Source organism: Vulpes vulpes, chromosome 3 (assembly GCF_048418805.1).
Source record: "Vulpes vulpes isolate BD-2025 chromosome 3, VulVul3, whole genome shotgun sequence".
NCBI classification, from domain to species: Eukaryota; Metazoa; Chordata; class Mammalia; order Carnivora; family Canidae; genus Vulpes; species Vulpes vulpes.
In genome coordinates, this window is record NC_132782.1 from 21,824,295 (window position 1) to 21,847,150 (window position 22,856).

Sequence of the window (22,856 nt, forward strand, 5' to 3'; positions counted from 1 at the left end):
AATAGAGTTGGCCGCTAACTGACCAAGTCTGTTGGGCACCCCCACCCCCCAAAGCCTGTGCAACCCCACCCCCCAACGCCTGTGCAACCCTATTTTAAATTGGGTTTAAAAGAAAGAAAATTCCTTTCTACTGGCCTTCCCGATCCTGGCAGGTGTAAGGTTTGCTGGCTTCAATTACAGGAGGACAGGGATTTCCACGGTGTCTTCTGTACTTTAGAGGACACCTAGCACATGGTGGGCCTCCATGTACTGACATGAGGAAACAACGTTTTCATGTCAAGAAAACACCGTTTGAGATATACTTGCTATTGAAGAGAGAAAATATCTTGATAGACATTATTTCTTTGTATCTCTGGGACCAGAAGTTTAGTATAAAATGCTTTTCACACTTTGAGTGAATGAAAACATTCTGACAATGCAAAACACCTAAATATGTAAAGTGTGGTGGTGTTATGGAAAATAACAATAAACTCGAATTCCAAAGAAATAATTTAACAGTCATAATATTCCTTTATTAGTACCAGCTTTTCAACTAAATTGGTTTTTGCCAGAGCTAAACAATATAAAAAAAATGCCTTTTTGTTCATACAGTATTTATAAAAAAGTACATAGTGGTTAGTTTTGCAACAATTTGTTTTTAGCCAGATGTCATATCATATAAACCTATGAACGTAACAAATGAGATAAGAACAGTATAAATAAAGTTTTTGTAGTATTTACACTTATACAGAAACTAGCCCAAATGGTGTTGTAAGAAATTAAGTTTGCAGTTAAAGTGAAACTACTGATTCAGCATACTGATGACTTACTTTAATGCTTTTTAAAGTTTATATTATTTTCTACACTAGTTTTGACTATAATTTTGCATAGAATTACTTATAAAGTATATTTTTGCATTTCACATCACAGTAGGAGCTTTTAGTATAACAGTACAAAAAAAAAAAAAACAAAAACAACCCACTAGCTCGGAAAAAGTCACATCTTCTCAAATCTAGTTTTTCTTAATATCTGGCTTCTTACTTTTGGGCACAAGGAATACATTGCCATCTCTTGTTTGCTGCAGGGAGTATTCACTGGGAGAGTAAGGTTTTCCATCTTCATCACGGAGCATGCTGAAGACTTCAAGATACAAAGTGCTGAGTTGTTTTTTTAGTAGATGGAGGCTTTTGTCATTCTCACCCTTTTCTTTGAGCAATTTTTCTTTTTCATCTTTTAAATGATCCAAATCTTGTTCCAGTTCCACTATATTTTCCAGTTTTCTTTTTCTGCAATTCTGAGCAGCCACTTTATTCTTACCCCTCCTGCGTATATCTCGAATTAATGCCAGCTGAGCCTCATTGAATTGCTCCTTTGACATCATCTCATTGAAGTCATCAACAGGGAGGTTAATGATTTTTTCAACAGGGAATGGGATATGGAGAGCTTTTGCCCTTAGCTCATCTCTTGTGAGATGAGCCTCCAAGCGGCTTGAATGTTTGTCTTTTGTGAATGGGGCTTTTCGATGACCAGGACTTACCGGCAATTCTTTCTTTGGCGTGTTTTCACACTGAGCGTCACGCGCTGGAGCACTGGGCCCTGGAGATGGTGACGGGGGCTGGGCTGGATCTCCGGCAGACTGTCCTGGCTGTGTTTTAGGACCGGTCTGTTTGACACTTCCAGGAGCACTATCTGTCTCTTCCATTTCAGAATCACTGAAGCCAAGTGGTGTGTCTCCATAGACAGAAGATTCCACTGAGTGTTCTGGTGATGCCATGCCAGGACTTGTGTTCAGTGAAATGCCAGAGTCAGAATCGTTGAATTCTGTGCTTTCAGGGTGGTTTTGGTTAAATGCTTTACAAAGTGATAAATCAGAAACATCAATGGGCCCATTAAGAAGTTCAGAGAGTGACTGGCTGAAAGAAGCAGAGGAAGGCATGCTGTTGCTACTACTGGGTTCTGCTATGAAAGCAGAATAAAATTCATCACCAAAATCTGTGTTTATTGTGGCATCTGAATTTAATGAGTTCACTGTCAGCTGGCTGGAATCTTCTGTGGAGAGGATGCTGCTAAAAGAATCCTCGAAAGCACTGAGAAAAGGTGGACTGCAGTTACCTACTTCTTTTTCCAGTGAGGGCACTGAGGGGTAGAAATGATAATTGTTGTCGATTTCTGTCATTTTGGTTTCTGGACTTGGCACCATGCTAGTCTTGACCAACTTGTCATTCTGAATATTAAGACACTGTGGAAAAGAAATTTTTACTAAATGTAAATCAAGGTGAAATATTTTTGATAGCAGATAGTCTATATTTCATGGCAAATATTTATTTTTTAAAGATTTTATAAGTAATCTCTATACCCAACATGGGGCTTGAACTCACAACCCCGAGATCAAGATTTCCATGTTCCACCAACTGAACTAAGTGCCCCTGATGGCAAATAGTTTTAAAAGCTGAAAATCTATATCTGATTCTGATTCCCCACCCCCATTCTTTCCAAGCTCTTCTGTAATTCAGATAATTCCCATCCATTTCTAACAGATATTTATGTCTAAGTATGTACATTATTTTCACAGTTCCTAGGTCAGACTTCTGGTCTACAAAGACCAGATCTTTCCTCAAGACAATCAGGTGGCCCAGCAGCTTGGCGCCACTTTTGGCCCGGGGTGTGATCCTGGAGGCCCGGGATCAGGTCCCATGTCCGGCTCCCTGCATGGAGCCTGCTTCTCTCCCTCTCCTTCTGCCTGTGTCTCTGCCTCTCTCTCAGTCTGTCACAAATAAATAAATAAAAGCTTAAAAAAAAAAAACTGCACGTAAGTGATCATGGGCAACTCTTGTGACTCAAGTTTATTTAAGTAATCTCTACACCCAAGGTGGGGCTCAAACTCACAACTCTGAAAGAGTAGCATGCTCCTGTGACTGAGCCAGCCAGGTTGCCCCTCTCAGGACTAATTTAAAAGCACCCTCTGGGACGCCTGGGTGGCTCAGTGGTTAAGCTTCTGCCTTCAGTCCAGGGTGTGATCCCAGGGTCCCAGGATCGAGTCCCGCATCGGGCTCTCTGCATGGAGCCTGCTTCTCCCTCTACCTATGTCTCTGCCTCTGTCTCTCATGAATAAATAAATAAAATCTTTAAAAAAATAAAAATAAAAGCACCCTCCTGGGCATTTGGGTGACTCAATTAAGCAGCTTCCATTGGCTCAAGACATGATCCCAGGGTCCTGGGATGGAGCCCCACATCGGGTTCCCTGCTTCCCCTTCTCCAACGCTTATGCTCTCCTGCTCTCTCCCTCTCTCTCAAATAAATAAATAAAATAGTAAAAAAAAAAAGCACCTTCCAATCCTTCCATTAAGTAAGTGGCATGTAAATAGTAACTGGATAATTAATTTAAAGGCACTGAATATAAAAGTGTCTTTGGTATTAGATCTTAGTTACCTGCAGTTCTGGAATGGATAGTAGCTCCTCCCAAACTTGCTCAATGTCCTGCTGCATATTGTCTAAATCAGCAATGACTGACTGAACGGCAAGAGTCTGAGGTGACTGAGCCTGATTAGGAGCAATGAAGACTGGGTTTTCGATTTGGCTGGGAATATCCGGAACAAGGGACTGAAATGCAGCTGAAGAAACCTACAATTGACAGAGCATTTATCTCCATGAGTCTGCCAGCAACAGTGGAGAAGTACACCCCAAGGCACCCCCACAACACCTTCAACTGGACTTGGCTAACGGTTCTCTATTTCTTTAGTTATAACCACTTATGAAACCACTTATTAATGAAACAAATCTCTTTTTCCCCTGCCCGACTCTAAACTTAATCATTTACTAGCTTAGCTGTTTTATCCTATACATTCAAAGGTAAATTTCAAAATAAGTATCAATCTTTTAGGATCTTTAATTTGTATGTCTCGGTAAAAATATCTAGTATAGTGCTTCAAACATAATAAATTTACTAAAAGTGTTAACTGAGCAAGTCTTGGTTTATTACCCAGCTTGCTTTTTACACACCAAAATTTATTTCTAAGTACCTATAATCAATGAGTCATTTGTTTCCATGGTTATGCAGATGCATGCTTCTGGCTATACAGCAGTAAGTGGTTTTCGTTTTGTATTTTGTAGAGATTTTTTTTTTTTAATTGTAAAGTTATCTACAGGCTAAGGATTCTTTGACAAAATTTCCTCTTAAATTTTTTTTTTTACCGGAGACACACTTAGAGGATATATTAGATACAGTGATTAGATATAGTGGAGGAGTTTCACTGTTAACCAAATGTACCTCATTGTCATCTACGAACGGGAATGTCTCTGCCAAAAGCTGCATGCAGTCATCAAAGTACAAAGCATCTGGCTTGGGAATGTGGGGAACCTAGATAAAAGAGAGAGACATAAAAGAAGAAAAAGATTGTTCAGTGTCATACGGTGTTTATAATTTAGTTAGACATTTATCTTCTTTCCGAAATCAGTTTAGTGTAGTACAGAGCACAGAATCAAATCAACCAGACTATCTGGGTTTGAATCTTGGCTTCCCCAGTTTTGAGCGCTCCGGGCAAGCAAGTTACTGAATCTCTGAGCTGCAACTGCTCATCTGCAGACAAGACGCGAGTACTCTGTACTACTTTTACCGCTGCCACCACCGCTGCTGCTTGACACTTAAGTATGTTTCCACAGCTTAAAAAGCACCTTCCCGTAATTTATGTCCTCCCAATCCTACAACTCTGTGAGGAACTCATCAGGAAGCTGAGGTTGGGAAGGTGACTTGAAATGGTCATGAAGACATAGTAAAAGGCATAAAAAAAAAGGTGAAGTAAAACTCAAATCCAGATGTTTTAACTCTTGGGCTGGTATTAGTTCCATAAACCCTGCCACACACCTTCCCAAGAACAGAGTTTTCTGTACCTGGGAGTAGTTGGCAGATGCACTGGTTTCCGATGGGATGTGTGGGGCTGGCTGAACCGGGAGGAATTCACCGGTCTCTTCGTCTAGTTGTAACTGAGCAAAGAAAGCTTTCTCTTGCTCCTTTTGGAGTTGTTCTTGTCTTTCCTTTTCAAGTTTTTTCTGTTTTTCCAGCTCATGCTCCTTCCGTCGTTGACTGAAGTCAAATACTTCTCGACTGACCCCAAGATCTATATCTTGCCTCCAAAGTATGTCAATCAAATCCATGTCCTATGTTTAAAAAAAAAGGAAAGAGAGAGACCATGGTTAAGATGGTTTTTAAAATGGCAGATATCATGTAGTTTACATTATGCCACTGTTGATGGCCGGCGGTAGGGAGATGACAATCTGAATGGGAACATAGATCTCATGTTCTGGAAGGACACGATTAATTCCAATCAATGAATCAAGAAACAAGAACGTACAAACAGCCATCCATTCTAGTACTTATAACTTGGATTATTAATGACCGGGTGGTAGTAGAGGTCACTACGGAGCAAAGGAACACGCAGCACGCGCATTAAAGCTCTTGAATTAAGGGAAGCCCTACACGTGTTTAATGGAATACAGAAGTGAGAGTAACTCCAAGCCACTGGTTTACTATGAGAAATGGGAGTTTGGGAAACATGATCAAATATGTGGAATTTCTTCTAAACTCAGCAAATATCCAGTTTACAGAGTGGGGGAAAACCCCTGCTAAATGTCAATCTAGCAGCTGTGAAACAGCACCATTCTTTTGGTGTTTCCTACACGGATTACTTTCCCCCATCATCTCTAGCTCCTCTTGCCCCTGTGGTTCATTTATGGAAACAATCTCCTCCGGACTTGGGTGTTCGCTCCGAGGCGTGCACAAGTAAGTCCTGGCTAATGGTCATCCAGTGACCCGCAGGTGAAGCAGGGGGCTGCAAGGGGCTGCCCTGGGAAAGAGTTTCACTTCTGAGAAATCACAAATAACCCTCTTAAAAACAAACACAAAATAAATTAAAAACAAACAAACATGGCACCAGGGAAGGATGGAAGGTACTAAAAGTTTTAAGATACAGGGAGAATCTTGCCCCGAGAGTAATGGTTATTTTGATTTCTGTGACAAAGCTAGGCCGACGTACCACGTCCAGATTTTTCTAATCACAAATGTGTCAAAAAGCAATTTTTCTGACTTATTACTTTAGTTTTTGGAAAAGTCTACACAGGTAGGAAATACATTTGTATTTTTTAAAAGATTTTATGTCTCCCCCTGCCTGTGTCTTTGACTCTCTCTCTCTGAATAAATAAATATTAAAAAAAAAAAAAGATTTTATGTATACATGAGACACAGAGGCAGAGACCCAGGCCGAGGGAGAAGCAGGCTCCCTGTGGGGAGCCCGACACGGGACTCGATCCCGGGTCCCTGGAGTCACGGCCTGGCCGGAAGGCGGGTGCCCGACCGCTGAGCCCCCAGGCGTCCCCCCCGTAGGACATTCAGATCACTTCCCAGCTAAGAAGTCACCTGTACTGAAAATATATAATGAGACTAATCCAGGCGCGGGGAGGGGAGCGGGGCTGACAGCGGGCCCGGCGGGGGACACCGGCTCGGACACCGGCACTGGGTCTAGACCCGCGGACTGGCTCCTCCCGGGACCAAGGGGCGCGATGCCTCCTGGGCGGCTATTTCCAGCCAACAGCGGGGAGCCCAGGCCACCCTCGGCCCCGGGCCCCGGGGGGGGGGGGGGGGGCAGCCTCTCTGGAGGCTTTGGGGAGCCGCCGGCCTCCCGGCCCGCCCTGCCGCACTGACCAGCCCGCGGCTCCCCTCGGGCCTCTGGGACCACAGGTCACACCGAAAATACGAAACCCGACCCGACCGACGGGCTTCCTGAACTGCAGCGACAGAAGACCCGCGGTGCTGTCCCGCCCTAACATCCCGGGCGAAGGGCAATGCGGGGCGGGCTGAGCCCCCTGCACCTCGGCTCCCGCAGGGGCAATGGGGCGCTCCTCAGCCCCGCCTCTCCTCAGCCCCCCCGGCCCCCCAAGGAGCTCCATTTCAAAGATGAGGTGTGGGGGTCCCCAGGGGCTCAGCGGTTTAGTGCCGCCTGCAGCCCAGATGTGACCCCGGGGCCAGGATCGAGGCCCGCGTCGGGCTCCCCGCAGGGAGCCTGCTTCTCCCTTGGCCTGGGTCTCTGCCTCTCTCTCTCTCTCATGAATAAATATAATCTTAAAAAAATAAAAAAATAAAGATGATGTGTTTACATTTTAATGGGCAGGTTTATCCAAAGGTCACATGAAACACAACGGTTCAAGGTACAGCGAATTCTACCTTAAAATCCTGAGTGGTTCAGCTCTGACCCCGGTGAAGTGGGGATCCCTCGGGGCTGTTCTCCCGCTGGAGCCAGGGGGCCAGGGCCAGGGAGGTCGTCCTCAGGGTCCCACACCCACTAAGCGCCAGCACTAAAGACAAGCACGATCACAGCCCCAACCGAACTCCAGTCTTTCTCGAACACTGATGGGCCAGCGCGCCGAGCTCCCCAGGGCAGTAAAAGAAACGCAGGGGCGCCCGGCTCTCGGGTAGTCGGGGTCCTGGGCTCCCTGCTCAGCAGTCTGCGTCTCCCTCCCCGTGCTCCCCTCCCCACAGTGCTCCCCTCCCCACACTCGTGCTCTCTCTCCAAGGCCAAGGCAGAAGCTTTTCCTTGTTGAGAGATCCCAGATAAAAACCAAAATCCAAAAAAAAAAAAACCATGATCCACTTTTGATTTTTTCATAAAAGCCGAATGAAAAAAAAAAAAAAAAAGCCGAATGAACACTGAAGCAGTTTCTGTTGCAAATCCCTGCTCACAGGTCAGACTATTCCAGGGTATTCCCAGAACCCAGCCCCGTGGGCCGAAGGAAAATTCCTACTGTAGTTTAGAATTCTCACGTGGCAGTCACACCAGGAGTTGATACATCTCTGTTCTTTCCTTTCTCCTTCCTTCCTCCGCACCAGAGGAGATGTCTCAAGTGGGTTCAGAAGGTTTAGCTCTAAATTTAGTACATGCTTGTTCTAGCCTACCCCTATCATACAGATGTTGGTGGATCAACTGAGACATGAAAGGAATCTCTCTATAAATGTAAAGCATATGCTATTGTTGCTATGCATGCTGACAGTGATGGTTTTGTTTTTTTTTTTAGATTTTATTTATTCACGAGAGAGAGAGGGGCAGAGACACAGGCAGAGACAGAAGCAGGCTCCGTGGGAGAAGCCCGATGTGGGACTCGATCCCAGGACCCGGGATCACGACCTGAGCCAAAGGCAGATGCTCAGCCGCTGAGCCACCTGAGTGCCCAGTGATGGTTCTAACACCTGCCGGAACAGAAGATCAAACTCCAGCCAACGGATGATGATGAAGCTGTGGACCTGACTGTACTGGGCGCCTGAAGTAACACTCAGCAATGAAGCTCCTTGGTTCCTCCTCAGGGAGGGTGTGAAACGGACTACCCGGTTTGTGCAACATGTGTTGAAGATAAAACACACAACCTCTACTTTCATGTTTACTTCTGTGTACACACACACACTTGCTCAACTGCCGTCAGTCCCTGCTGGGCCCCCCCTTCGATGCACGGCCAAACGAATTCAATTTTAAAGAATTTCCCATTACCCACCAGGTGAACAGATGTTGATCTGGGAAATGATTACTTGGAAGGCCACTGTACCTTGTCTCTGCTATGGCATGTTTGTACTTTAGCAAGATAAAAAGTTCAACTTAAATGTACATGTTTATGCTAGAACCACCTATATAAAGTGTCAAGGAACAGAATGAAGATACATGTGCTAACATTAAAAGAAAAATTTCCCAGAATATGCTCCCAAACACCTGGATGGATCCTTATCAACAAACAGGAAAAATACATCATGAAGCAGCATCTCGATCAGCCCCTGAGCATCCTGTTCTCCTCTGACCTGAAACAACGCTGGGCCCAAGCAGCTTACTGTCTCCACCCGGTATGTCTCCAAAAGAGAACATCTAACTGTCCTAAATGTGGCTGGGCAGCCTTCAGGGGGCACAGTGGTCCCCAAACAGGTTTCAAAGTGTTCTCAGAGCTCTTCCTCCATATATTAAAGTTTATTTTTATGTGATATTTATTGTTGCTGTGAGAAGTCTCTAAAAGGAAACTTCTGCTTCGAAATAGAAGCGAGGGTCGTTCTTACTACCTTGGGTTCCTTAAAACCGATGTTCTGATGAAATTCAGAATGAAGCAACGACAGGTTTCTTGTCACGGCCTTAATATGTCATCCTCTGTGTTACTTAAATTTTTACATCATGTTCCGAAGCAAAAACCTTCAGGGATTTGATATTCTATGAAATATTCAAAGCTCGGGGATCCCTGGGTGGCTCAGTGGTTGAGCGCCTGCCTTGGGCCCGGGGCGTGATCCTGGAGACCCGGGATCGAGTCCTGCATCGGGCTCCCTGCGTGGAGCCTGCTTCTCCCTCTGCCTGTGTCTCTGCCCCCTCCCCTCTGTTTATCACGAATAAATAAATAAATATTATAAAAAAAAGAAATGTTCAAAGCTCTATGTTGAAAATGAGAAAGGCGTCCAGCCAAGACCGGCCGGTGGGAGCCCAGGGCCGCGCCGGGGGCTGCCCTCAGGGGCCAGCACTTCCTGCCCGAGCCCTGTGACCGCCCGTGAGGCCCAGGCCCGTGACTCCCGCCACAAGTGACCCGCCTCCGCGGAGCCCGGCGCCCCAGAGGAAGCGGTCGGGTGGAGCCCGCAGCAACAGGACACGGGGCGGCCAAGGGAAATGCCCGGGGAGCCACGCGGCCGCTGCACGCAAACCCGGCCGAGAAGGGAGAGCTCGGCGAGCAAGGGCCGCCCAGAGAGGTTAGGGCAGGAGAGGGGCGCAGGGGGGCCTCCAGGGCATTGCGCAGGTCCTTCCCGAGACCAGGGCAAAGGCTCCGCGGGCCAGGGCGCCGCTGCGGGCCTCCCCGCGCCATACGGAGCCACTTAGTATCTGAATTTTTTGTTGTCCTTTAGTGATTCCTGAGTGTGTTGCAAATTATGCTGCTAGTGTGGCTTACACAAGAGATGACGATTTAATAAGAAACATAAATGTTTGACGATTCGCATTAAATCACCATCTGGCCCAAATGAAAGATTCCCATTTAAAATGTATATATCCTCATTTGCCGTCTGTGTCATCTATTACATGTTTCACGGGGACGCTGAAGTTGGATTATTAACTCAGACCACTTTGAAACAAACATCTTTGTTTCAATAAAAAGAAAAGACAAAGGCCTTGGACAAACAAACCGGCATATTTCATACTCAGATGATCCAAAAAATGAGAAAGATAAGGCAAGATAGCACAGTCTCCTCTTAAAGTAGTTCTGTAAACTGAAGCTTTGAGAAAGTATCTGGAAAGAAAAAGAAAATGCCTTTTATAATATATTCACACATATGAATGAGGCCTGCACCTCTCAACCCACTGCTCTCCCCTGCCTCTAGTTTTTCCTGAGGATGGCAAGGTGGTGGGAGGTTTGCTTCTAAAAATAAATTTTACCAATCAAGTGAAAAAAAAAAAAAACTGGACAGATTGCTAAGCTTGTAAACAGAAAATGAACACACTTTTCAATTTAACTGTGTAAGCATGAAATCATACTATACTCTGTGAAATTATATATCTCCATTAAAAAAATAATAAATAAGTCTTTTAAAGTTTATTCCCCCCTGGGATCTCTCTTTCATTCAAATATTAATTACTGGCATTCAGAGTGTAAGTCATTTTTTTCAGTCATTTTTCCCCGTACGTGTGTTGTATGCCCAGGTGGATATACCATTCACCTCAAAACTAAATCTGGTTTAATATTTTTTTCCATAGAAGCTGCTCAAATATTTTTTGAGCAAAACCAGATGGAACCTGAATCATATCCCACCGCCCGAAATGAAGAGCTATAGCTGGCCACAACACAACCGAGGGGATGCCTGAATTCTGAAAAACTGATAAAGCAACAACAAATGTCTCCTTGATTCACAAAGTCACAATCCTTACTAAATAAAGTGACAACCAGCAGGTGTATTTTTGAAATACATTTCACTGATGACTATTATATTTCATACACATTTATCTGCTCATTTACTTCTTTGCTTCTCTCCACTGCTTCATTACAAGAAGAGACGCAACACAATGCCAACTTTTTTCAGTGAGCATTCCCGAGAAGGCAGAGGACAGGTAATTCTTTGTAGTTTGCCCACATTCAAGCACTTTTGATTCTACTGGCCTCATCTGCTAACATTTAAATATATTGCTATAATAACTGTCAAGGAGGTAAGAATCACAAAGAGTGTGTGTGTGCAAGATTTTACACACATATGTAAAATCACAGAATGTTAGACACGGAAGGGGCCTTACAGCTGAACAGGCCAAGTGTAAAGGTCACTAAATTAATTTGTGTAACTACAGCTCCATTTTTAAAAATAACTGGCCTAAAAAAAAAAAGAAAAAAAAAAAAAACTGGCCTAGGGCAGCCCCGGTGGCTCAGCGGTGGCTCAGCGGTGGCTCAGCGGTTTAGCGCCACCTTCGGCCCAGGGCGTGATCCTGGAGACCCGGGATTGAGTCCCACATGGGGCTCCCTGCAGGGAGCCTCCCTCTGCATGTGTCTCTGCCCCCTCTATCTCTCATAATAAATAAAAATAAATAAGTAAAAATAAAAATAAAAATAACTGGCCTAGCAAGCAGTTGTACATCAGCAGACTCCTAGTAGGTAGTAATAGATACTACTAGTCCAAGTTTTCCTTCTAGAGAAATCTTACTAAGGATTGTTTACCCAATCTTCAACCACCAGGGCTTTCTAACAATAAAAGTTCTTGCATACACACTGAGAGATGAATTATCCGAGTTAAAATCCTCGATCACAAGTTTGCTCTTCCCCGAGTAGTGGAACCATCCTTTCACCCTTTTGTCTTTCAACTAGAAAACGGTCCGGTTTCCTGAGTCTGGCATGTTACTATGTACAGACATTTTCATGGGCTGCTTCCTGTTCACAACAAGTTTCTCAGCAATGACTCAGTCTAAGAAATATGATCCAGCCAGTTTACTGGAACTCTTGCCCATTATGCTTGTCTGCAGGCTGCAAACATGATGCAAAGATAAAGCAAAACCGGAGAGGGAATAGAATAGGAACTTGGGCTGTTGGTTTTCTCAAGAGGCACATACGTGTTTAGCCAAAAAAGAATCAGAAAGAACATTAATTTCCAAAAGGGGAGGTGATTCCACCTGCTACAAAACGTGCACGGCTCCAACTCTTCCAGGAAAAGTGTCACATCTGGACCCAGCAGCTTCTTACTTGGTGGTCTGTGTGTTGGAGGATGCTGCCACCAGCCTGGGAGGGCTTCTGAGAGGGTGTGGCAGGAGTTTGCCAAGGGACTGGCTTGGTTTGATAAGCAAACTTCAGGATACATCTTTCTAATCTCTTCCGCATTTTTTTTTAAAAGATTTTATTTATTCATGAGAGACAGAGAGAGAGGCAGAGACACAGGCCGAGGGAGAAGCAGGCTCCCTGCGAGGAGCCCAATGCAGAACTCGATCCCAGGACTCCAGGATCATGCCCTGAGCCAAAGGCAGATGCTCAATCACTGAGCTAGCCAGGTGCCCCTCTTCCACATTGTTTTAAAAAAGATTTTATCCATTTATTTGAGAGAGAGAGAGAGAGATCACAAGCAGGGGGAGGAGAGGAGAAGCAGACTCCCTTGCTAAGCAGGGACTCAGTCCCAGGACCCCGGGATCATGACCCAAGTGGAAGGCAGACACTGCTGGAGCCGCCCAGGGGCCCCTCTTCCACATTTTTTAACCAGCCACATAGACGTTCAGTTCTGGATGCCGTCCTCCACACACGGAAGGAACTTCCATCACTACTGGAATGATTCTCCTGGAAAACACACCTACCACACCTGCCCCCCCGCCAAAGAACTTTCAAGAACACTGGATCTAACTCTTCAACCTACTTTACCTAAGTTTCACCAGGCGTGGACTCACCATGTGGCTCTGCTATCCAAGCTGAGGCCCAACAGCCCTGCTGCCCCTCCTGGGGCACCACCGCTGCTACTTCTAAACACCCTGTGGGATCCTTTACCCTCTTTGGGTTCTGCATTTGTAAAAATAAATTATTTTTTTCAATCTTAAAGCTCCTTTTCAGATTTAACTGCCTACCATTAACTTTAAAAAAGCAAGAACCAGGGTGGGCACCCAGGCTTGGAGGCTGAATAAGTACTGTACGCTGGCCGACTGTCGCTAGTCAAAGACCTTGTCTGCCACAGGTGGTCTGCCACAGGTGGGAGCAGGTGTTGAACATTAGGTACATATATATTCTAGATGGTAATACATATAAACAATCTAAAACACTTAGTTTTTTTTTTTTTTAACTGTAGGTTCTGTTAAAATACATTCTAAGGAGTCTGTTTAAAAAAAATTTTTTTTTAGCATGCTCTTTTTTGAGTATGAAATACTTCTTGAAATAATGAGCCATTAATGGCTAAAACGTCACTTTACTGGAATGGTGGTAGTTAAAATAAAGGTGATGGTCAAGATCAACAAGATTAGTGTACATAACTACTCTAAATGGATAGTCAATCCACCCCATCTGTTATTTTTTAAAGAATTTATTCATTTATTCATGAGACACAGAGAGAGAGGCAGAGACATAGAGGGAGAAGTGAGCTCCCCATGTGGGACTCGATTCCCAGACCCAGGATCACATCCTGAGCTGAAAGCAGATGCTCAACCACCAGCAGATGCTGGGCCACCCAGGCGTCCCCCCCCATCTCCCCATCTAATACATATGTACAGATCACCTCTCAGGTGCCAGTAAGTCTGCTAGGTGCTGGGGATGCAAAGCTAAATAAGACAGAAGACAGTCTCTGACCTTAGTTTGGACACAATGAGAAGCATACAGGAGCCAAGGCAGCAGGAAGGCAAGTATCATTAGGCTGCACAGAAAGACCTCAAGACCTCATAGAGATCACAACTCACAAAAGTACCGCAGTCACAACTGTGAGTGTCCCACTCAATAAACAAGGGTTAAACCTGGTTTCAAAGGTCTAATCCAAGGAAACATTTGAAAGCAAAAGAGGTCGTGGAGGTGGAGAGAACAGAGAACCATGAATACAAGGCCAAATACTTGATGCATTCTTGGTCTCCCCTCTTGGTGGCGGTAATGGTTTACCCCTCTCCCCACTGAGGCTTGATTCCCCAGCGCAAGGAAAATTCTCAGACCCAGAGACTTCCTTCCCACATTTGGACTTTTAGGTCAGCATGACTCATGTCAGCTGAGCTGGGTATTACTGCTAATGCCACACTGTCACGGAAGGGCCCACAGGGCCCACACAGCCCCTTTCATTTTTCAAACAGGGAAACAGGCCAGAGGATGAAATGACTTGTCCTAAGGTCAAAGGTCAAGGATTCCAAAACCACCTACCTCTCTACTCTACAACCCTTGCCAGGTTATTTGGCAGAGGGGGAAAAGATACACTGATACATTTTAGATCCATTTTAATTTTTAAATGGGCATCTCTTGCTCTAACTTGCCAGCTTGCAGGTACCTAACAGCTTCTGTTACATCTGGCGCTTGCCAAGAACTTCATGGTTCACAGGGGTATTCGCCAACAGTATTTCATTCCAGCCTCACTGCAGTGGCCCAAGGGAGGTGGTTTATCTTCATTTAGGGATGAACACATTTAGGCTCTGGGCACCAAGCAACACTACCCCAGATCACATGTTTGGCAAGTGGCAGAGCCAGGACTCCAATCCAGAAACGATTTGGGGCCTGCCAGGCTCTTCCCAAGCTGTGGTGCTGCTCCCTGGCATTCACACCACAATGGGACAAGGCCTGGAAACTGCTGTAGCCCCAGTGCCCTCTCCCCAGGCAGGACATGAAGACTTGGACGCTCTCTTTACACTCAGACCTGCCTGTCCTGATGACTCATGGGTATCAGGTCCACCAGCGCACAAGGAGAGGTTCAGGTTTAAATCTACCTTCCCATAAAGACAATATTTACCCGTTATGTCTTATCTGGGCTTTCTTACAATGGTCTGACTAAACTGTAAACTCCTTTATGGCATGACGTCTTTTTTTTTTTTTTGACAATGTCTTTTAGATAGATAACACGTGTATATGTGGTACAAAATTTAAAAGCTGCAACATAATCTCCCAGTTACCCTTCCCCAAGGCAACTGCTGGCACCAATTTTTTGTGTTTTCTTAGGAAGACATTCTATTAAAAACACATAAATAGCATATAATCATTGTGCTCCACACTTATTAATGTATTTTTAGAGACAGTTCTAAATCAGGGCATAGAATTGTTCCATTATTATGATTATTTTTTAAAGATTTTAAGTAATCTCTACACCCAACGTGCAACTCAAACTTACGACCCTGAGATCGAGTCACACACTTCACTGACTGAGCCAGCCAAGTACCTGGCCCATTATTTTTTTTTTTTAAGATTTTTATTTATTTATTCATGAGAGAAACACACACACACACACACATACACAGAGAAAGAGAGGCAGAGACACAGGCAGAGGGAGAAGCAGGCTCCATGCAGGGAGCCCGACGTGGGACTAGATCCCAGGTCTCCAGGATCAGGCCCTGGGCTGAAGGCGGAACCAAACACTGAGCCACCCGGGTTGTCCTGGTCCATTATTTTTAATGGCTGAGCAGTTTTTCCTCATAAAGATGTACCAGAATAATATACTATTTAATAATATAACTATTTAATTAGTCTCTCATTGGGTTTTTAAGTTATTTTGGATCTTTTCCTATTACAAATAATTTTTATTGCAAATTATTTGTTATTACAAATTATAAATACTGCTATAATGAATATCCTTGGACATAAACCATTCCCTAAAAAGGTGTGAAGACATCTGTGGAATAAAGAATTGTAAGGGGAACTGCTGGGTCAAAGAGCACAGCTGACCCATGAACAATGTAGGAGTTAGTGGCACCAACCCCTCACATGGTCAAAAATCCATGTATAACTTTTTTTTTTTCCACGTATAACTTTTGACCAAAGGCCTTACTGGTAACAAACCGTAGATTAACACATATTTTGCATGTTCTAAGCATTATATATTATATTCTTACAATAAAGTAAGCTAGAGAAAAGAAGCTATTAAAAAAACCAGAAGAAAGAGAAAATACATGTAGCTGAAAATCTCTGTGTGCAAGTGGACCCACACGGTACAAGATCAAACCTGTGGTGTTCCAGGGGTCACCGCATAAGCATATGTAACTAAGACAGACGGTGCCCCACAGCTCCACACAGAGGTGGCGCCTTTCATACTCCCACCAGCAACGCGTGGCGGTGCCCATTTCCCACTCCCGTCCTGCACACCCAGCATCACGGTGGCACGTGGTACCCACGTGATAAGTACATACTAACTGAACAAGATGTCCTGTATTAATTCCAGAATCATTTCAAAATCAGCCCCTCCCTCTCACTTTTTAACAATGAAATTAGGCTGGAGATGAGAATACCCATGGCACAGTCGGTTGGCTCGCAAGCAGCAGCGCTTTAACCACCCGTCTACGTCCAGCCTTGCTCCAGCCCACTTAACCCTGGCCGGCGCCTTTGGAGCCAGGGGAACACTTGTAGGAGCAAGAAACCTAATAAGGGTGTGGCCCGCACAGGTGAGGGGCTGGGCGAGGTCTCAGCAGCTGGAATACCAGAGCACGTCGGGCAGGAGCAGAAACTGCTGCTTTTCCCAGAGACCAGGCAAAGGTCAAAGGAAAAAAGCAAGGCCAGGCTGGCTGACCCATCTACCAAGTTCTTAAAGACCAGGAAAAGGATTCTTTCTAGGGAGGAGGCTCTCAGAACAGATGTTTCTCAATCATTAAATTACATTTAGAGCACACAACCGACTAAGGAAAGTTGACAGTGATCTTGGGGACCACAGTCCGAACCCAGGTCTATTGAGGAGGTTCCTGAGGCCAAGAAATGCTAAATGAGTAACCGTCTCATTTGATGAAGCAGAGCCAAGAAGGGGTCATATAGTCAAGCTAACACAAATTAAATTTTAAGGCAGACTTTCTTTTTCTTTTTTTTTAATTTTTTATTTATTTATGATAGTCACAGAGAGAGAGAGAGAGGCAGAGACACAGGCGGAGGGAGAAGCAGGCTCCATGCACCGGGAGCCCGACGTGGGACTCGATCCCGGGTCTCCAGGATCGCGCCCTGGGCCAAAGGCAGGCGCCAAACCGCTGCGCCACCCAGTGATCCCTAAGGCAGACTTTCTATTGGAATGTCTCTTACTTAGGACTCAGGAAATACTACGAATGACTTTCAACTTTTTTTTTTTTTTTTTAAAGATTTTACCTATTTATTTATGAGAGACACAGAGAGGGAGAAGCAGGCTCCTTGCGGGGAGCCTGATGTGGGACTCGATCCTGGGGCTCCAGGATCACGCCCTGGGTCGAAGGCAGGCGCTCAAGCCCTGAGCCACCCAGGCATCCCTAGGAATGACTTCAAAAACAGACCTTCACAAAACTGTTGTGTCGCACTGAACCTTGCGTCCAAATTAACGGCCTATAAAAACCCTGTTATTTCACCAATGACTAACACTGCATTTTTCTGTGCAGAACTTTCCCTCACCCTGAAGCTCTAAATACCATGTAGTTTCCTGAAGACCCCTGCCCAATACGACAGAGCTAATAAGCCCCTTCAGGCAGATCACCTCCACAAAAGCAACTCAGAATCAACGTGGACTCCACCAAGTTCCCAAATCACAGAGACAAGCCCATGTACCCACATCCCAAACTTGTCAGAATCATCCAAGGGTTCCCTGAGAATGAGTATAATCCAAGAGACAGTTCTACACTGTCTTAGAGAAAGAAAGCCCTTGGAGACAGATCAGAAAACACGCTGACAAGCATTCTCTTTTTGGGGGGTGGAGGGTAGAGGGAGAGAGCTAGCACCACTGACCCATCCAGGTGCCGGCAGGAGAGAGTTCTTAAGAGGACTCCACGCCTAGCAAGGAGCCTGACTCGGGTTTGATCTCACAACCCTGAGATCATGACCTGAGCCAAAATCAAGAATCAGATGCTTAGCTGACTGAACCACCCGGGGTCCCCTCTGTGCATTGTCACTTAATCCTCACGTTACTCTGGGTGAAGATCAGTGAGATGAAGAAACTGAGTCTGATACAGGCTGAATGTCAAAGGTCGCACACTTGTCACCTGCATATTAGGCAGAGGCAGCCTCCTCTAATCTAATGGGCATGCTTACAAATCAAATCCCTGTTTGGTAAACCGTAATGCCTCCCTTTCTACTTCCACTCCTCAAAATGCAAATAAAATGAGGGTTTGCTCTAAGGCTGTTCCTTGTAGTTTGTTGGTGGCTTCTTCCTTTAAATCACTTTTGCTATCCTTATAAGAAAACAATACCATAAAACAGGCCTAGGCTTTTAACGAATGACCTAAATAATAAACACATGAAGTCAAGCCCTTACTCTAGTTCTCAAGGACAAAAGCTGTGGGTCTGGTTTAAAATCTTCCAGTTTTGGGAGAAGGACAAAGCATGAAAGCCAGATGTGTGGAAGTTTCCAAAGTAAATGTTCACATGAAGCGGGGAAATTATTTTTTACCTTATGACTTACTATTATTCCCCATGATTGAATCGTTATACTGCCCAACAAAAACACACGTCAGACACGGAATCGACCATCCTGTCCATTGGTAGGCAAAGCAAAAAACATTATTTTTCCTTACCATCTAAAGTAATTTCTCCTTAAAGCCCTTTTCTTCAGTCTGGATCTGGGGGCAAGTTTATGTTCTTTGCAACTCTGACGCCCACCGACTTTCCAAGGCCAAGCAAATCTCAGACCCAACATGGTAGGCTATCAGTCCCCATCTAGTTGTACCATTTTACGGTATCTTTTAGCCTCACGTTCTTCCTCTGCTACAGGACAAGGCTGAGTTAGGTAATTCCTAAGATCCCTTCCTCTAAATACCTCTGATTCTATGATGCCCAAAATGTAAGTCTGAAATCTAATTTTGAATTTTAAGACAAGCTAATTTTAGCTTGTACCTGTAATAGATGCTCTAAAGCAGTACTGTCCAACAGAAATATAATGTAAGCCACATGGAACATTTAAAATTTTTGAGTAGCCTTACTAAAAAGACAAAAAAAAAAAAGACATGTGAATTTAATTTTACCAATATAATCCAACATATCAAAACATTAATATGTAACCAAAAATTTAAAATCTCAATGAGGTATCAGAAGTGAACCCACTCAATCTACACACTACAAATCTCACCGATATGATCACATGAAATGTAGTGTATTCCCAGAATAAAGTTATATTTAACAAAAAAATCTTAACACTGTTTCTGTTTAAAATTTTTTTCCTATTTTAAAATTTAAATCAAAATTCATTAAAAGTAAAAAATGCAGTTTCTCAGCAGCACTAGCTCCATTTCGAGGGCTCAAAAGTGACAAGCTGGTGAGCCACGGTGTATCTCGGAGGGTGCTTACAACGTTAGCCCTCTACACTCCTATGGGGGGAATTCTATTGGGCCAAACTCTTGTGCTTTGCAAATTCCTTCCTAAGCATACAAAGGGAACATGAAGCCTTCCAAATTTCACTAGGTAGTCTTTACACCACTAGCAATTATTTGTAAAAAGCTACTACAGTGACCTGCAGGTGCTAGTGTGAATCTGAATGCCTAAAGGGGTTCCGAGTGACTGAGCGGATCAGGTTGGTCCTTACTCTGCACTGGTGTAGTCCACACCCCACGTAATTACCAGACTATTGCAAAGCTCATCTGAAGAATGGGGGGAAGGGGCTTAAGTGATGGGGAAGTACTATCTGTTCCAACTAAGGATATGAATTAAGCTAAGTTTGGAAATTATATTTCAGCTACTTTCAGATGCATACGTCTAAAGATGCACAACACCCACTGTTGTTGCCAACCGCCAGGCAGCAATTTGGACCTCTTACAGGAAAACTGTAATTAGTGTATAGATCATATTTCATGCTCTTAAGATCAGTATAGAAATCTTTTATTTTCCTTAACATTAACTTATTAAATGAATATGTAAGGACAACAGTCACCTGGTGAGTTTTCACATTTAGATTTGAGTATGAAAGATCACAGTGCCGCAGAGATTGGAGTATGAAAGATCACAGTGCCGCAGATTCTGAATCCAGATAAAGAGAGATGACACAATCTAAGTAATACTAATAATGATGGTTACCATTTATTGTGCACTTTCTATGTGCTCAACATTTTTGCAAGTACTTGTGTTTATTATCTCCTTTACTCACACCAATCTGCAAGGCAGGTAGGATTGTAATCATCGCCCGTCTGGAGCAAGGAAACCGAAGCATGAAGAGGTTAAGTAATTTGCCTAAAGACTCCACTCATGTTCTAAATGAGGAGATCTACTCCATGTGTGTCCCAGAAGCACTCCAACAGCACAGGCTTTACTGTGCTGAACAACCTAGGCCTCTTCAGGGAGACTACCCAGTGTGGTACCAGTTAGGGCTCTGCTTGGGCCTTGCCACCTAACCTCACTGTGCCACTCCCATCAGGAATAACCACCGAGACACTAAGACCAGCCTCACAGAGTTGTCTTCCATTGGGGAAAAAAGTATGTAATGCCCCCTAAAAATATAAAGGACAACCAGGGGTGAGGTATTAAAACTGTTGGTAAATTCAACTCCTGTTGCGATGTCAAATGAACACGAGAAGCATCTAATTCTTAGGCTGCTAGGTCTAACTACTATATAAAAAACAGAAGGTGAGGTCATAATTTATTTACGTACAGACATCTGCATGGCAACATCAAAGGGTAGCAAATGTAAGTTTTCAGCTGTGTCACCTCCCCTCAACGGTCTTCTAGAAGGTCTTCTTTTCTTTTACCACTCTACTACTCTTTTTTTTTCTTTTTTAAGGCCAGAGTTAACTCAGGGGTAGCTATTACAAAAAGGAACATTTCGGTCCTGAAAGCCTATAAGGAGGGGTAGGATTGGGAGGAGGACAAGGTCACAGGGTCAGCTCAGTCCGTGTTTGGATTTGGCCTTCTGCTAATGCACTTCCATTCCCCAAACTCCTTCTGTTCGTTCAACTTGCCGGCGGACACCGCTCCTTTTCTAGGCCCAGAACACCGGAGTAAGAAATTCCGCCACAGGTGCAGGAGTTTGCCTGGGAAGGCGTTCCATGAGATGGCTTATCAATCCACGTCAGTACAGGGGATCCAGCACACAGGCTGCAGGATCCAGCAGGGGAGGCTGGGGCGCAGGTGGCCCTCAGCCGTCACAGGGCACATGGACTGGTTTTCTGTCTCTGGAGACTTTAGTGCCCAACGTGAGGGACGTGCATAGGGGCGATCATGGGAGAGCACATTCACAGCAAAGAGCAAAAAAGAGCACGAATGCTTATGCACCTGCACGGCCAGAATTCAAGGAGGGGCTTCTTCCAAGAAATCTCGGCTCCCACACGTCAAGCATGCCCGACAGAGAAGGGGATTACGGTCACAGTAACCACAGCCACCACGCTGGGCGTGTGCAACGGGCCAGGTCTTGTGCCCAGTGCTTCTCTGGCTTAATTGTAAGAGCACCAAGGTAGGCGGCATCCACAGTCTGATGATGAGGAAGCCGAAGCATATCCCACCGCAGCAGCCTCCAGCTCACCCTCTCGGGGCCTCGGTTCTCTGCCTACAAAACCGGGATTACGTTCACGGCGCAGGGCAAGAGCTCGGTGGTGAAGAGCCCGGGAGACTGCAGCTGCCACCGCCAGGGTCGCCAGATGCCCAGTTAGCTGCAGGCGTACGAGCAAAGCGGGCGGGGGGACAAGAAGAGGATACTGTTTGCCCTCTCTCCCAGGGCTCCTCCCTGGGCTTGGAAGCCAAGGGTGAGATGCACCACGGCTAAAGGCAGTCAGAGTGAATGGGTCTTAGAGGAGGGCACACAGAGACAGGCCCCCCTGCGCCACCTTGGAGGAGAGAACAATCCATCCCTCAAGCAAAGCGGCGATTTCTGGCTCGTTTTCCCTCCCCTTCCATCAGGGGAATGAATACACTGGCGGATGGATGGTTTCTGTTAAAACACGAATGAACTGCAGGGTGTGCGAGCTTGAGCACAAGTGGTATCACAACCGGGCGCACAGGAGGAGGAGATCTACTCCCCGCCTTTGAAAAGGGGGCTTAAAAAACTCTTCTTAACTGGCTAACAAGGTGCTAGAGATGAGAGTCACAAATGCAGATCCTCCATTCGTGTGTGGATGCCAAGTCACCCAAGCCCCTCCTCGGCCTCCAACCCGGCCCGCTTCTGCTTCGTGGGCCACAGTAACTTCCTGCCCACATCCAGCTCCCAGCTCCCGTGTCTTGCCCTTTCCAAAGCCTTCTGTGATTCTGAGGTCCTTACATAAAACTGGAAACGCCACACGTGGGCACTGAAGGGCTCTCTACAGTTAGCCCCAAATTAACCTTTTCGCCCCTAGTGACCCAATCCTTTGCTGGAGTCCAGTTCCGGCCTGTAGTACCCTTCCTCGGGCTTCCAACTGAAGCTTAAGCCAAAGAAATCTTACTGACTTAAAAAAAAAGAACCTAGTTAAAATGCTACCTCCTCCAGGATGTCCTCTCTGTGCAGCATCCCAGTTGGAAATGACATTTTCTCCTCTGGCCTGTCACGGAGCTGTCACACATCATAGATGAGCGTGTATAAACACCAAGCTTCTGGAGGGCAGTAATACTCTCACTTTACTGAGCAACTATTATATAAACACTAGGCATGATGCCAGACAGCAGGGTTGCAAAAATGAATAAAACACAGTCCCTGCCCTAGGGGAAGCCATACCTTAAGCAGAGGAGACAGAGATGGAAAGTAATTATGCCCAGTGACATAAAACATGTATAATCCAGGTGTACAAAGAGCAAAGGGATTGGTTAGGAGGAGGGGCCATTTGAAAAGCAAAAGTCCTTCGAGGAAGACAACACATCTGCTA

The 22,856-nt window shown here is 45.1% G+C and overlaps 1 protein-coding gene across 7 annotated transcripts in view; it reads right to left on the reverse strand.

Moving 5' to 3' along the window:
- Positions 1-490: 490 nt before the first annotated feature.
- Positions 491-22,856, reverse strand: part of NFE2L2 (NFE2 like bZIP transcription factor 2) — a 144,607-nt gene continuing 122,241 nt past the window's right edge. For 6 of the 7 annotated variants that reach the window (XM_025993974.2, XM_025993977.2, XM_072752028.1 and 3 more), the window contains 4 exons: positions 4,867-5,133; positions 4,247-4,336; positions 3,409-3,600; positions 491-2,218 (listed from right to left, as the gene is read on the reverse strand). In XM_025993974.2, the coding sequence (XP_025849759.1) occupies positions 992-2,218; positions 3,409-3,600; positions 4,247-4,336; positions 4,867-5,133 (1,776 nt within the window). In that variant the 3' untranslated portion in view covers positions 491-991. Of the gene's footprint in view, positions 2,219-3,408; positions 3,601-4,246; positions 4,337-4,866; positions 5,134-7,192; positions 9,264-22,856 lie in introns of those variants that run through there. The other variant, XM_025993976.2, reaches the window with a different exon arrangement.